Source organism: Megascapheus bottae, chromosome 30 (assembly GCF_031878675.1).
Source record: "Megascapheus bottae isolate mThoBot1 chromosome 30, mThoBot2.hap1, whole genome shotgun sequence".
Lineage (NCBI taxonomy): Eukaryota > Metazoa > Chordata > Mammalia > Rodentia > Geomyidae > Megascapheus > Megascapheus bottae.
In genome coordinates, this window is record NC_143538.1 from 5,005,770 (window position 1) to 5,021,177 (window position 15,408).

General features: G+C 47.7%; 1 protein-coding gene and 1 non-coding gene across 2 annotated transcripts; both read right to left on the reverse strand.

Annotated features, from left to right (window-relative positions):
• Positions 1-2,854: 2,854 nt before the first annotated feature.
• Positions 2,855-2,953, reverse strand: LOC150044191 (small nucleolar RNA SNORD116). The gene has a single exon (XR_016533331.1). It is a non-coding gene; the product is annotated as a small nucleolar RNA SNORD116 (small nucleolar RNA).
• Positions 2,954-4,647: 1,694 nt separating this feature from the next.
• Positions 4,648-7,172, reverse strand: LOC150044192 (ral guanine nucleotide dissociation stimulator-like). Its single transcript, XM_090321516.1, has 4 exons — positions 6,823-7,172; positions 6,252-6,299; positions 5,421-5,626; positions 4,648-5,161 (listed from the first exon to the last, which is right to left on the reverse strand). Exons 1-3 carry the CDS (start codon positions 7,071-7,073, stop codon positions 5,494-5,496), a joined length of 432 nt encoding a protein of 143 aa, XP_090177642.1. The 5' UTR covers positions 7,074-7,172; the 3' UTR covers positions 4,648-5,161; positions 5,421-5,493.
• Between the last annotated feature and the right edge of the window lie 8,236 nt (positions 7,173-15,408).

Sequence of the window (15,408 nt, forward strand, 5' to 3'; positions counted from 1 at the left end):
TTCCTCAATTTTATGTCTTTTGCCTTTTTTTATGGATTTTTCTTTTTTACTGCCTTTTTTTATGGGTTTTTCTTTGTATTTTCCTTTCAGGTTCTTTGACTTTTGTAGATAGTTGCTTTGTTTACCACCTTTTTTCTTTTTCTTTCTCCCTGTCCCCCCCCCCCCCCAAGCAATTTCAGCCTGCATTTTCCCTTCAGGTTTCCCTGGCCTTTCAGTCCCTCCTTTTTCTTTTTCTTTTGCATTATTTTCTTTTCAGGTTTCTCTGGTTTTTCAGTCTTTGAGTTTTTCTTCTTTGTCTTTTGCAGGTAGTTGCTTCCCTTTCTCTTGTTTATCACCTTTTTTCTTTTTCTCTTTCTCTTTGTCCCTCTCTTTCTTGTCTTCCTGTCTTTTTCTTTTTTCCTGTGAGCAACTTCAGCCTGCATTTTTCCTTCAGGTTTCTCTGGCCCTTCAGTCCCTTCTCCATGTATCTCTCCCTTGGCTCAACTCTCCGTTGTGCCCCTTTTGTGCCCCATGTTGGGCGCCAGTATGTCGGGGTCCTTCGTCCCCAGTCCCTCTCGACTAGTAGGAAGGATGGGGAAAAACACGTCCCGACCAGGACGAGCTGTGAGAGGAGAGGGCCCACTGTCCTCCTGCACTCAGCCTTCCTTTCCCAGAGCACGAAGAGACGCCACGCAGCTTCATCAAGGCAGGAAAATCTCTCTCCAAAAATCCCTCTCCTCCTTATATTGGGTGCGGGAGCCTATCAGCACAACAGGTAGGCAGGATAAAGAGGTTCACTTGTTTACCCCTAGTACAGGTCTCAGCAGAAAGTTATTAGACATGGCGTTACTTGGCCCCCAACACAGGACAAAGACGGACTACTCCCTGACCCCTCAGTAAGTTTTCCAGGGAAGAGGAGACAAAGCAGATGTCTGCTTGAGAAGGAGGGTGAAACCCACACCACACCAGCCCAATCCTCTGCACACCAGTGCTTCTTCTCTGTATCACTGGATCTTTACCAAGGCTTGGATGCCTCTGACCTGCCTGCAGTTTCACTGCACCCTTTTTCTGTAGGAGCATACTTCTTCATGGGGTTGGAAAGAGGGCAAGCTGCAAACACAACCTGCAGTTCAAGGGCCATCCCACACCCACAATGTCAGATACACACCCACTCATGTGGCCATACTAACACTGGGCTCTGCAACTGACTGGCTCTCAGGCTCAGGAGTTGGATGGGGTGAATCCTAGAGAACTGGAAGCAAGGTATCTGGCTCAGAGACCACAACATTAAACTCCTATGTGTGGATTTCCCCCAAAAACACACAGAGAAGTGCCACCCAGCAAGGATTCCTCTGAGGGAGAAAGGCTTGACAGATACACGTCTGGCACTAGAACGTGGGTACTGTCTCCCTGGCCTGAGCCTCTGGTCATCCAAATCAAACCCAGAGCTTGACAAGGCAAACCATCCTAGAGGGCAGTCCCTGCCTGCCCCCTTTGCAAACGCAACCGAGATGACAGATGGGGTGCCCACGAGAGGGGAGCTGAACTCAACCACTCAGTGTTTCCTCGTGGGTCTGATGGCAACCAAAAATGCATCAATCACACCAGGGACCACCAAAATGCCAATGGGAATGACAAAAGTGTCATCAGATTGTACTGGTTATCTCAGGAGTCAGTGTCATGGCCCTAATCTGATCACACACCCCTGTGCTTTCCAGCCTGACCCTCTTGGCCCTGTCTTATCCTAATCAAACACCATCGCAAAGCACACATCTCCCACAAAGTTTCCACCATGCCTTTTCCAGGTACAAAAGGATCCCATATTCTGTTAGCCCAGTCCCAGAACCAAATGATTCCTGTTCTAAGAATGGCTCTTCCCTGAGCCTTGCTTGTAGACCTTATCCTGCAACAGCAAGTCAGTGTCCTGCCTGCCCACCTGCCCATTCTGACACCAAGTATTTCTGCATCTGGCACCAGTTCAAAGGCCCCTATCATTAAGGCCAACCCATCAATTCTCCAAGGGGTGTGCACACATGGCGAAACAGAAGGACAGATCATCATCCCTCACCAGCAGGGCATCTCCTCACAGCTGCTACCCTGCTAGTTGTGGAGGCGGGTGCAAGGATGAGTGGGAAAAGGAAGGCCTGTCTCACTCGTGCACTTGTCAGGCAAGGCTGGTAAACCTCACTCACCGATAAGAATAAGAATTACGTTTTCACTCATTTTGTTTAGCTTTTTTTGGGACATGACTTTGGAGGCATCATAGATGCAAATACACTTTGTGCCCTCTTCATGAGATATGCCAGTTAGCAGGTGGATCAGGCACCCTCTAGGGAAGCCATGTACAGGCCAATGGAGGGACCCGGCTCCCTGGCCCACGGCCCCCACGACCGGATGGAACAGCAATGATTGGGAGGATGTTTAGGATGGATGGGCACCCACTGGGGATGGGCATACTTACTTAATTTCCTCAGCGACCAGGAAGTGAGAATGCCACCAGCCAGTTCATTCATGTGGCCTGGGCACTGGACACCTCTCCAAGTGGAACAGAAAAAGGTGGACCACTTCCTGACCCATTGTCAGCTGGCCATCCAGGGCCTCAAAGCCTAGGAGAGAAGATAAAGCAAATGGCAACTTGAGGACAACAAGCCACACCCTGCATGCCACATTTATTTCTCCTGTACATCTCTGGTACCTCCTTTCTACCCCCTCTCTTCTCCCCATAGCTACCCAAGCAAAGCCAAGGTTACTCCTTGGGATACTTTCCATGAGCAACCTTCCAAGGCTGCTGCCTCAGCCATGAGCAAGTAGCTGACTGAGTGGGCGCAAGTGAGTTGGGCCTCACTCCCACTCACCTAAGGTCAAGCCAGGTGCTCAACCTCAGTCACTGAAGAGAGAGACAGACGGTAGTGAGTTCTCACTCATTTTGTTCAGCTTTTCCAAAGAATGTTATGATTGTTGTTTGGAGCGGGAGGGAATCATCGACCCAAGCACAGCCAGTAAGGCCACAGGGAAGTGGAGAGCCCAGGACGTAGGGGACCTGCCTGGCAGCAGATAACGCCTAGGCATCCGCTGGGGCCTCGCAACTCCTTCTCACCGGGCGGGATGCATTCAGACATCACCCACTGGCCAGCGAGCGGCGCTACCAGTGACCGAAAACAAGATCAGCCCCTGCCTTGGGGGGATCATCACCCTTACCTGGCACAAGGCTGCAGCTGCAGGTCTGCAGGCTTCCCGCTCTGCTCCTCCGCATAGGGCGCACCACCTCCTGCCCCGCTCCCTGCGAGGCTTCCACGGCGCCCCGCGCTGACAAGTGGAGACAGAGGAGAACAGGGTCTCCCCCGCGCCCGTCCCCTGCACGGGCATCCTGGGACTCCCCAACGTATTCCCTGTCACTCCCCGCATCCTCGGAGCTTCTGTGACTGCGGGGTCGGGCGCGCCGGCACTGGCCTGAATCCCAGGCACACGTGCGTGAGCGCGAGGTGGTCGGCAGCAGACGGCCGGGCAGGAGCCAGCGTCTCCCCATCTCAGCCACGGACCTGGCTTCACCCCGCGTGTGCTCACACACCTGCACATCCGCCTCAGGAAATCATTTATTACCACACGAGATCTCCTTCACCGCGTTGCCGTGCAGTCTTCCCCAAGCTCAGCCGCCGTTGCGCGGTTCTGCGCCGCGCTCCGGAACTGCGTCATCACGCCGCGCGCCGCCCCGCCTCCGTCGCGAGTCCCCGGAAGTTAGACGTCTCCCTGTGTACGGCAGCCTGCAGGGGCCTAAACTGCTGCAGGGGCCTAAACCGCGCCAATGGCCAGAACTAGCCTAGAGTTTGCTCTCTTTTTGCTTGGGTTTACAAGGATGGCGGCCCACTGACGTTTTGTACTTTTTTGTTTTTTGTTTGCCGGCCTGATATGCTTGTAATACTAGCTATTCAGAAGGCTGAGAACTGAGGATCACAGCTCAAAGCCAGGCCAGGCAGGAAAGTCTGTGAGACTCTTCTATCCAATAAACCACACACACACACACACACACAGAAATGGAACTAGAGGGCTAGGGTTGCTAGCCTTGTGAGAAAACAAACAAACAAGCAAAAAAACTCAGGAATGGTGCCTAGAGTCTGAGTTCAATGCCCAGAACTAGCACACACACCAAAAACTCATGAAGATCTCCTTGGCTATGAATACAAAATCCTACTAAACATTCAACCATCTTGTTTTGAACTGTCAGATATGTTTGTACAATGCAGAATGGCTGTGTATACATAGAGTTGATTGTATTCACACAGACAGACTATCACTACTGGCAGGGACTCCATAGCTTGTTTGCTTCCCTGATGGGGGAAGTTGTCCCAGTTGATAGATGAAGAGAGCCAGGCTCAAGTGGGCCACTATTCCAGGCCATCTGGCTTGTGCTATGGTACTCTGTGTGTCCCTAAACATCAGAGATCCCATCTCAGCACAGGACAGCATCCTGCTATTGTTGGATTCCTTGCCACTCTTCAGGCATTTACTGACACTTCTAAGTCCAGCAGCTTCTCTCTCAGACCTACCAGGTCAGTATGTTTTATTCTACTCAGGTCTCAGTTGCTCTGCAAGGAGATTTAGGTACTAGTTTGACAACAGATGCTGTTGTAGGAAATGGATAGTAGATTTAGCACTCAAAAATTGCACATCTTAGAATGAAAAGTGAAATTTTATTATATCAACAGTTAAAATAATATAACAACACTGAAAAGAACCAGATTATTTTCCCCTGGGGAAGGGAAGAATGGGAAGGAAGCTGCTGTCAGGTGGACAGTGGGAGGTCCACCCGTGGCTTAAACTCCACAGAAAACATATGTGCAGGAGATGCACTGTGGATATGTTCTACACTTTATGAGTGAGATGGGTTGATTTGACATAGTGTAGGCAGCTCCAGGTAAATATCGACTGCCAATAGCAATCCATCCATTATAATTGGATGTTTTGCATTCCTGGTGGGTGACCAGAACCAGCTGGAGGCCTACGGGTGATAGAAGGTGTTATGCTCCTTACACTGAGGACACATACTGCACTTCCAATAAGTGTGGAGGCACCAGATCTTCTTCTGCAGCTGGAGAAGCCACTGATTCCAGTACTGCATCTGCTGCCATCACAGACACATCCTCTGCCCTGATCTCAGGAGCAAGTGTTGTGTGTGGTCCCAGATCTAAGGATGGAATGAGATGCACTGTTAATGGAGGGAACTGTAGAAGCCAAGGTTGGTCTAAACCTTCAAGGAGAGTGTAGGTGTTGATAATGAGTGCCTGAGCCTGAGAGTCACCATTCAGAGAGTAGATGCTGTCTGATATAGAATACCCAGGACATCTTCCTTGACTGGCTTTTACTAGTAGTTACTGGCCAATCACCAGCCTGGGATTCTCATCCCATGGGGCACCATCCCTACTCCCATGTTCCCCTGCACTTACCTAAGGAATCCTCCGTCTTAGTGACTGTCTCTTTGGTCTCCTGGTCTTGCAGCTGGGTGAGGAGGAGGTGTCCTCAGACCTGGCGGTCTGAGGGCATGTGGAGCAGTGCATAGGCCATCAGCTTATTCAGGTTGGTCAGGTCCTTGGACTGGCAGAAATCCTCAGGGTATTGGTCCAGCCACATGGCAATCATGGAACACAGGGTGCTGTGTGCAGTTGGATAGAAAGCAGAGTGACAGCCTACTCTCTCCTTACTGAGACCCTCCGCAGCCCCTGGTTGAGAGAGATCCCATGCAGAGACTGCCCATTGCATGTTGGGAAGAGGAAGGAGACTCAAGTGAGAAGGCTCCCTACAGTTCTCCTGTGGCACCCATTGGAAGCTCTGCTAGGATTTGATACTGTAGGAATATTTCTTTCTTTTTTTGCCAGTCCTGGGCTTGAGCTCAGGGCCTGAGCACTGTCCGTGGACTTTCTCAAGGTTAGAGCTCTACCACTTGAGCCTCAGCACCACTTCCAGCTTTTTTCTATGTATGTGGTACCGAGGAATCGAACCCTGGGTCTTGGTGCATGCTAGGCAAGCACTCTACCACTAGGCCAAACTTCCAGCCCTGTAGGAATATTTCTCCATGGGGTTTTCAGCCCACATCTCCCCTCTGCTATCTGGGAGACCAGGACACTTCACTCATAGTTTGTCCATGCCTTTAGATGAAGCTTCAGTCTCCATCACAAGTAATACGCTAACCAGAGTTTGTTACCTAGTATCCCAAGCCCTAATATTATTTAGCCCATGCTTCAAGGAGAGCCCTTCCCTCTGGCCCAAATTCCACTCACTTCTTTACTTGTTCATCCTCCTCACAGTTAGTTTGGAAATGTGCATATCTATGGGAAGAGAGGAGGAAGTCATGTTTTCATTGTCCTGTTTATCTGACCTATCAGGTTAGTTAGGTGGGTTGACTAAATCCAGGATGGGAACGGAGATATTTATCTGCACAGTTTCTTGAATTTTACACTAAGGTTGGAATGTGCCTCTCCAAAGTACATGCTTCATGTACTTCCCTGATGAATCAGTACACATACAGCCCTCAGTCCACCTCTACTCTATAGCCCTTTCTTTGGCTCCAGTTCTTCAGGGGCCTTGGAGATTGGGGAACCTTGCTAACTTAGGGAAAATGTATCAGGGGACTTCAAATACACAATCCCTTAGTCAGAGACCTGTTTCTAAGGAAGTAAAATGTCCCCTCCAAGTGACCCATGGTCCTGAGCAGCCCACTTCAAAGGAACAAGGTTGGGTTTCATCCCACTTTTGTTTGAGAAGATCAAATTGAAACCCACAGGGTACAGTATGTTGTAGATTTAGGCAGGATTGGTGGTGACATCACTTCGGTTTGGATGTGACATGTACCTGTTAAACAGAAGGTCCAATACTTGCCCTGTTCTGGTAAGCCTTCTGTAAGTACACAGGAAGGCTGGCACGAAGAAGGGATCCTGCTTCTGGTGGAGAGGTACCAGGAGGTTTACCATCTTCTCCAGCACCCCTGGCTCCAGAGTGGTCACTGTATGAGGTTTGTCCTGGATTGGGACTGACACCTTTTCCTCCTGAGGTGGGATCAAGGAGAGGTTGTTCAGAGATGGAGATAGTAGCCCACTTTCCATTGACTCAATATGATCAAGTGAAGTGAAAAAGTCACAGAATTACCATTATTAACTGGCAACCTACAAGTTCCTGAGGGTTCTAGGGTTGACTGGGATGGCAGTGAGATAAATTACCTGGGTAGAGTACTTGCTCTGGCACAACATTCGTGCCATTTGTATTCCTAAGGAAAAACTCCCTGAGGCGCTGGAGTCGGGGGTGAGCACTGACCCAGCGACCACTGCGGGATTTCCTGAGACCTGAGTAGTGGGATCTTGGCAAGCAGCAGGAGAACATCCCCTTTCTTCAGGATTGCTAGCCAAGTGAGCTGGCTCCTGTTCATCTGGAATGTTGTTGCCTGGCTACCCGGATTCCGTGTTCGGTTGGCCCCATCCTTAAAGGTGTAGGGTCACCTTCCCCAATTCCCCTTACCTGAGCCCCTTCCTCACACAAGACCCCTGCAAAGGATTCAGCGGCTGCTGAAATTCCCACTTCCTCATCACCATGTGCACATATGGTCCCAGTTCACAGCACATCTTGTCCAATCTCACCATCCTCTGGCAAGCCTGCTGCTAGGCAGGGCTTCAGTTAAAAGGAGACGGGGCTTTCTTACCATTTCAGTGAACCTTCACAAGTCATTTTGGGTGTCATGGTTCCTTTGTCACCCTAGCTGTTACCTGGCCTTTATTCTAATATCCTAGGGTATTATTAGGTGTCTATACCCCTAAACACCTGTTTTACCTGGCTCAGGATGTTGGGGTGTCTTGTAGGAATAAGGAGACCAACTCAAAATAACTCAGCAAGGCAAAGTTTACTTGTGCCAGAGGGGTGGGCCATCGGACCCAAATCTGGCAAGTCAGTAGAAGGCAGGCAGGTTGCTCCCTTTTTATCCCTAACCCAGTCCAGCCAGGAAAGTCTATGAAATGTTTATTGTCAACTAAGCACCAAATTGCTGGAAGAGGAGCTGTAGTGGAAGTGGTAGAGTGCTAGTCTTAAGCAAGATAGCTCACGGACAGCACCCAGGCTCTGAGTTCAAGCCCAAAACAACAATAGAAAAAGTAAGATTCAGGGAGGGGGTGGGGAGAGGGACATGGGGACCAAGACATGAGAAAGGGTATCAATGTCTGTGAAGTAATGCACCTTCTATCTGGTGAATATAACCCTTCTATTAATTACAATAAAAATATATGAAAAAAGTAAGATTCTCCATTATTATTCATTTTCTTAGACAATCACAGAAAATATAGTAAATATTGAGACTGGATAGGTAGGGGTGGACACATGGCTGTTTTGAAATGTCCTTTGTGCTTTTATTTATATTTAGGTGGTACTATATTTTTTGGTGGTGGATTTGAACTCAGGACCTTATGGTTGCTAGTTAGATGCTCTCTTTCTGGCCTACACCTTCAGTCCTTTTTGCTCTGGGCATTTTTGGGGGGGCCTGTCATGAGATGTGAACTGAGAGACAGGGCACTATCCCTGAGCTTTTTCACTCAAGGCTAGCACCCTACCACTTGAGCCACAGCTTCACTTCTGACATTTCCCGAGTATGGGTTAGGGCTTCATGCATACTAAGCAAGCATTCTATCACTGAGCCATATTCCCTTCAACCAATCCTTTTCTAATACTTTTTTTTAACTTTACTTTTCAGAGGTTTTCCTGGACTGGCCTGAGACCACGATCCTCTTATTGTCTCACTTATCTGGTATGATAAGTGTATGCTATCACACCCAACTTAATGATTGAGATGGAGTCTTGTTAACTTGTCGGCCAGGTTGGCCTTCGATTATAATGTTCCCAGTCTCTGCCCCCCAAGTAGCTGGGATTACAGGTGCAAACGACCATACATGGTTTTTGTTCTTTTCTACTTCTTAATCTTGCTGGGAAAGATAATCAAAATTGTGCAGTCTCTTGGCATTGCTTAGCTGTGTTAGAATGGGCATGGAGGCTGCAATACTTCCTTATGAAGAGAAAATGAACAGTTCAGCCAGGAATTTGATGTCTTACGTGGGAATATCTTTCTGTGTTTCAGATTCCATGATCTATATAATGTTTCCTTTGCTCTACTTAACTACGCATGTCATATGGCACTTGGGCAATCTCACTACTTCCTGGTGGAGAGTAACGGGTTGGGTACAATGCAGAGCATTGTCCTGTATTGGTGCAGTTGGGTTCCGACTGCCATAGGCAACCCATACCCACCAATCCTAGTCTTGGGGGACTTAGGGTTAGGACAGATCGATGGTATTGGAAGATCCATGCCCACCAAAAGCTGATCTTGCTACATCCAGCAAAGGGTCCTTCAACCTGAACGGAATCTTTCTTGGTGACCATGCCATCTGCAAACTCTGAAATGGGTGAGTTGACATCGGCAGATTGCTGTCCCTGGGAGAAAATGCTGTTACACAGCTTAGTCAGTGTATTGTCTCCCTGGAGGCTGGTAACCAGTGCACCTTCTCAGGAAATCAACATCCATCTATTTAAACATATGGGTAGATAGATAGATCCATACTATAGATAGATCTATAGACAGATACAGCTACAGATCTATCACCTATCTATATCAATCTATCTACAGATAGAGATGGATATATATCCCTCATTATATCTAGCTCTAGTCATGCTTGCTTCTTCTTTTTTTACTGTGACTAAATTTTTCTTTTGTATTTGTGATGCCGAGGATTGAAACAGGGCTTTTGCATGTGAACCAAATGCTCTACAGTGAGTTACACCTCCAGCACTCTTATGATGTTTTTTTGCCAGTCCTGGGGCTTGAACTCAGGGTCTAACTCCGTCCTTGGCCTTTCTCAAGGCCAGAGCTCTACCACTTGAGGCACAGCACCACTTCCAGTTTATTCTATGTATGTGGTCCTGAGGAATCGAACCTGGGTCCTTGTGCATGCTAGGCAAGCACTCTACCACTAGGCAATGCTCTCAGCCCCTTATAAATTTTTTATTTTTTATTTTGCCAGTCCTGGGGCTTGAACTCTGGGCCTGGGCATTTTCCCTGAGCTTTTTTTTGCTTAAGGCCAGAGCTCTACCATTTGAGCCACAGGCCCACTTCTGGATTTTTTCTGAGTAGTTTATTGGAGATAAGAGTCACAGACTTGGAGCCGGGAGTTTGGCCTAGTGGTAGAGTGCTTGATTCCTTGGTACCACATACATAGAAAAAAGCCGGAAGGGGTGCTGAGGCTCAAGTGGTAGAGCTCTAGCCTTGAGAAAGCCCAAGGACAGTGCTCAGGCTCTGAGCTCAAGCCCAGGACTGGCAAAAAACAAAAAACAAACAAACAAAAAGGAGTCACAGACTTTGTTGCTCTGGTTGGCTTTGAATAGTGATCCTCAGATCTCAGCCTTCTGAGTAGCTGGGATTACAGACGTGCGCCACTAGCACCCAGCTCTTAAAAATTTTAAGCAAATCTCCAATATAACTTCACTTATTAATGCTTCTATAGGTGTTACTATACAAAGAGATTAACCACACTCTTTTTGGTGCTGGCCCTTTTGCTCAAGGCTAGCATTCCACTATTCTGAACCATCGCACCACTTCTGCCTGTTTGGTAGTTTAGTGAGGATAAGAGCCTCACAACCCTCCTGTCCTGGCTGGCTTTGAATAGTCATCCTCAGATCTCAGTCTCCTAAGTAGCTAGGATTATTGGCATGAGCCTGGCATGAGCACCGATGCCTGGCTATAACCACAGTTTTATTAACATATCCAACAAAACATTCTTTAATATGATTTATGCCTTATTTGTGTGTTCAGTTCCTAATGATGTGGTTGTAGGCATATGTATATGTATGTCCCACATCATATTTAATGCTAGAGGACAAAGGGACAATACCCACAATGTTTTAGAGAAAGAATGTGGCTGAAAATATTACATTTGCCTATCTTGTTGCTGAGGCAAACATTTTATAATATGTTAAGAGCTCACATAATTTGGCTATTTACATATACCACTATCCACTGAAAAATTCATAATAAAATAAAAGGTTGAGAGATGAACAGAAAAACTTGGTAAAAAAGTAATGGAGAGGGGTGGGGGGAAGGGTAATGGGTACCAAGACATGTGAAAGGGTATCAATGTATGTGAATTAATGCACCTTCTACCTGGCAAATATCATGTAACCCTTTTATTAATTACAATAAAAAATTAAAAAAAAGAAATTTTACAGCAAAAAAGGTAATGGATAATGTAATTAAGGAATACACATAGGAACCCATATATATGTACTTATACATATCACACACATACACACACATATATATATATATACATGTACATATATATTTGCTCAAACAAAAGAATTGTGGCTACATAGTAGTCTCTAAATGTTACATGCTTTAGTGAAGTAAAAAAAATACAGAGAGGGCTGGGTGTTTGGCCTAGTGGTAGAGTGCTTGCCTAGCATGCCCGAAGACCCAGGTTTGATTCTTTGGTACCACATACATAGAAAAAAGCTGGAAAAGGTGCTGAGGCTTGAGTGGTAGAGCTCTAGCCTTGAGAAAGTCCAAGGACAGTGCTCAGGCCCTGAGCTCAAGCCCAGGACTGGCAAAAAAAAATACAGAAGAAATTGCAGGGAGCTGTGATGTGAGTTGATTTTCTTCATTTTTCATTTTAAAGAGTTAATTGGTGATATCTAAAATTTGGAAATGGAGACTGTGGTTCAGCCAGAGCTAGCTTTGAACTTTGATCCTCTAGACCTCATCTTTCTGTATAGCTAAAATTACAGGCATGAGCCAGCCACTGGTGCCTGGCTAGTATAGTGTTTATTCAGCCAAGATGAGCATATCTGGGGGGCGGGGCAGCAATGGAAGAGAGGAATAACAATTCTACCTTCCTAGCAAAATTGCTCCCCAAATGGTCTTTTGAGTCTATTTTTTTGTAGATTAAAAAAAAAGAATAAGAAGTTACAGCAAGTTAATTACAATTATATCAGTTGACAAAACATTGACTATGGTTTATTATATATTTCATGTTAACAATGACAGGGAACAGGACATTGAGACAGTACAGCTACAAGAAACCGAGCTGGAGTCGTGAATGATTAACCTTATCACATCAGGAAACTTTAGAATCCAAAAGGGTATAACTGCCACCAGCCCATATGACTAGGAGACCAGCACACAAGTGCTTTTATTTGCCTTCAGAAGTAATTAGACAGTGGTTATTTCAGCTTCCGGAGTCAGTTTCACTTCTTCAGTAAAACATAGTTTTATTTATTTTTTAATTAAAAAACTGTCTAGGAGCTAGAGGCATACCTCACATAAGTGTATGAGGCTCTGAGTTGAAATTCCAGTAACAAAAATGAACACAAATATTATCTGGAAAAAAATACGATTGGAGTCTTCCCATTTGACTTATTACGTATATTTTTACCCAGTTACAAGGAGGAAAATGCCTGGAGTGAATTCTTTAGTAGTAATAGTAGTTATTTGGGGATGATGGAACTTAGGGTTACTTCATATTTTTTGCACTCACTATATTTATTGACTTAAAAATAATGGATAAGCTTCGATGGGCGCGGTGGCTCACGTCTCTAATCCTAGCTAATCAGGAGGCTGGGATCTTAGGATCGAGGTTCAAAGCTAGCCCAGGCACAAAGAGAAGCATGAGATTCTCATCTCCAATTAACCACCAGAAAACGGGAAGTGGGGCTAAGGCTCCAGGGGTAGGGCGTCAATCTTGAGCTGAAGAGCTCGGGGACAGTGCAAGGCCCTGAGTTCAAGCCCCATGACCCCCCACACACACAAAAAAAAATGGATAAGTTTTTTTTTAGTCTAAAGCACTTTTGTGCAGTGTGGCACCGTTTATAATTGAAAGGGGGAAAACTTAGGGAGCAGCTTAGGGATCAAAAATCACTTAAAGATTAGACAAATTAATCATTGCTTTTTATGGAGATTCTATTGTTTAAAACTACTCATCTTCGGGAGGGGGACGGGGGAAGGAAAGGGGGATAAAACATGAGAAGGGGTATCAGTGTTGGAGAAGTAGTGTACCCTGATTAATGTAACTGTAACCCTTCTATACATGACACTGACAATAACTACTCATCTTCATGTGGCAACAGGGAATTAGATTGTGATAAAATACTACGCAAAAGGGAAATTTTTATATATTGTCATGGGAAATATGTAAAAGTATATACCATCCAAACAAAGTAACTAGGTGAGACCTACAGTGGTTGTTTTTTTCCTCCAGTTCTGGGGCTTGAACTCAGGGTCTGGGCACTGTCCTTTAGCTTTTTCACTCAAAGCTGATTCTCTGTCAGTTGAGCCACAACTCCATTTGTGGGTTTTTTTGTTTGTTTGTTTGTTTGTTTTTTCCAGTCCTAGGGCTTGAACTCAGGGTCTGGGCACTGTTCTTGGGCTATCTCAAGACTAGTGCTCTACCACTTGAGCTACAACATCATTTCCAGCTTTTTCTGTGTATGTGGTACCCAAGGAATTGAAACCAGGGCTTTGTGCTTGCTAGGCAAGCATTCTACCACCGGGCCATGCTTCCAGCCCACTTGTGGCTTTTTGATGATTGACTGGAGCTAAGAGTCTCAGACTTTCCTGTATTCTTGGATCTCTTCCTCCAGCCTTGCTAGGATTTACAGGTATGAGCCACCAAGCACCCAGCAGGGATAGTTTTTAGTTTTGGTTGGTCTTGAGCTTGGGGCCTGGACACTGTCCCTGAGCTCTGTTTGCTTAAAGTTAATGCTCTACCATTTTGAGCCACAGCTCCACTTGTGGTTTCCTTGTGGTTCATTGGAGAGAAGAGTCTCATGGCCTTTCCTGCTTGGACTGGCTTTGAACCTGGACCCTCAGATCTCAGCTCCTTGAGTAGCTAGAATGACAGGCATGAGACACTAGCTCCTGGGCCAAGGATTCACTTTTTAAAATTTTTCTTTCTTTATTTTGTCAGTCCTGGGGCTTGAACTCAGGGCCTAGGCACTGTCCTTGGGCTTTCCTCAAGGTTAGTGCCCTACCACATGAGCCACAGCACCACTTCTGGTGCTTCTGTTTTTTTCCTATGTATGTGATACCTGAGGAATTGAACCTGGGTCTTGGTGCATGCTAGGCAAGCACTCTACCACTAGGCCCAACTCCTGGCCCCCAGGGATTTGTTTTAAAGCAACCTTTTCCAGGCTTTCCCTAATTTTTCACCTGTTTAATTATAAATCAAAATGAAGAAATCACCCAATAGGATGGCAAGCTTTCGAATGGAGAGAGCGGACTTCATAGAAGCAAAAAAAGAAGTATCAGACACACACACACACACACACACACACACACACACACACAGAGATACACACACCAATACAGACATACACACACACACAGATACACATACACACACAGCTACACACAAAGACATACACACACATAGACAGACATACACACACACAGATACACACACCGACACAGACAGACACACACAGATCACCCCCACACACAGACAGACAGATACACACACAGACACACACGCACCCCACTCCCCCTTTATCTGGGATGAGCTCACGACCTGGTCCTCACCTGGGGAAGCAGCCCATTCCTTTCTGGTCCCCTAATGCCCTGTGCCAGGCCCCCCCCCTGCCCACCCCAGCCCCCCCTCTCCCTCCCCATCTCCCCCGGGCATCCAGGGGTCCTTGTCTCTGGCCTCACTCTTAAGTCCCCCCACTCCCGACCAGTCCTGCTCTCCTCTCCCCCCCTTGACCCCGTTCCTCCTCCCCCCTTCTCCCCCCCACGACCCCAGGTCTCTTCCATGGCGTTCTTCCTGGTGAAGTTCCAGTGTCCCTTCCATTCTAGGTATGGTCCTCCTCTGAGACCTCATCTCAGGCCCTCCCTCCTTCCCCCTCCCCGCCCCCCCCCCCTGCGTGGATCCCTCTCTCCTCCTCCCCCCTCCCCGCGTGGATCCCTCCCTCCCCTCCCGTGTGGATCCCTCCCTCCCCTGCCCTCCCCTCCAGTATGGATCCCTCCCTCCCCCCCTCCCGCATGGATCCCTCCTTCCCCTCCCACGTGGATCCCTCCCTCCCCCCGCGTGGATCCCTCCGTCCCCTGCCCTCCCCCCTGTGTGGATCCCTCTCTCCCCGCCCCGCGTGGATCCTCTCCTCCCCGCGTGGATCCCTCCCTCCCCTGCCCTCCGCGCCCCGGGTGGATCCCTCCCTCCCCTGCCCTCCGCGCCCCGGGTGGATCCCTCCCTCCCCTGCCCTCCGCGCCCCGGGTGGATCCCTCCCTCTCCGCCCCGAGTGGATCCCGCCCTCCCCTCGGTGTGGATCCCTCCCCTGCGCTCCCCTCCCGCATGGATCCCGCCCTCCCCACCCTCCCGGTCCTCCCCGCGAGGCGCGGGCGCGCAGGCGCAGTCGCGGAGGGCG

Bases quoted from the DNA above. Each gene is read 5' to 3' on its own strand.
- LOC150044192 (XM_090321516.1), bottom strand. From the start codon at position 7,073: ATGGAAAGTGGGCTACTATCTCCATCTCTGAACAACCTCTCCTTGATC. The intron at 6,300-6,822 runs GTACATGTCACA...CTCTTCCCATAG, and splicing joins TTGGACCTTCTGTTTAACAG to ATATGCACATTTCCAAACTA. The intron at 5,627-6,251 runs GTGAGTGGAATT...AACTGCACACAG, and splicing joins GAGGATGAACAAGTAAAGAA to CACCCTGTGTTCCATGATTG.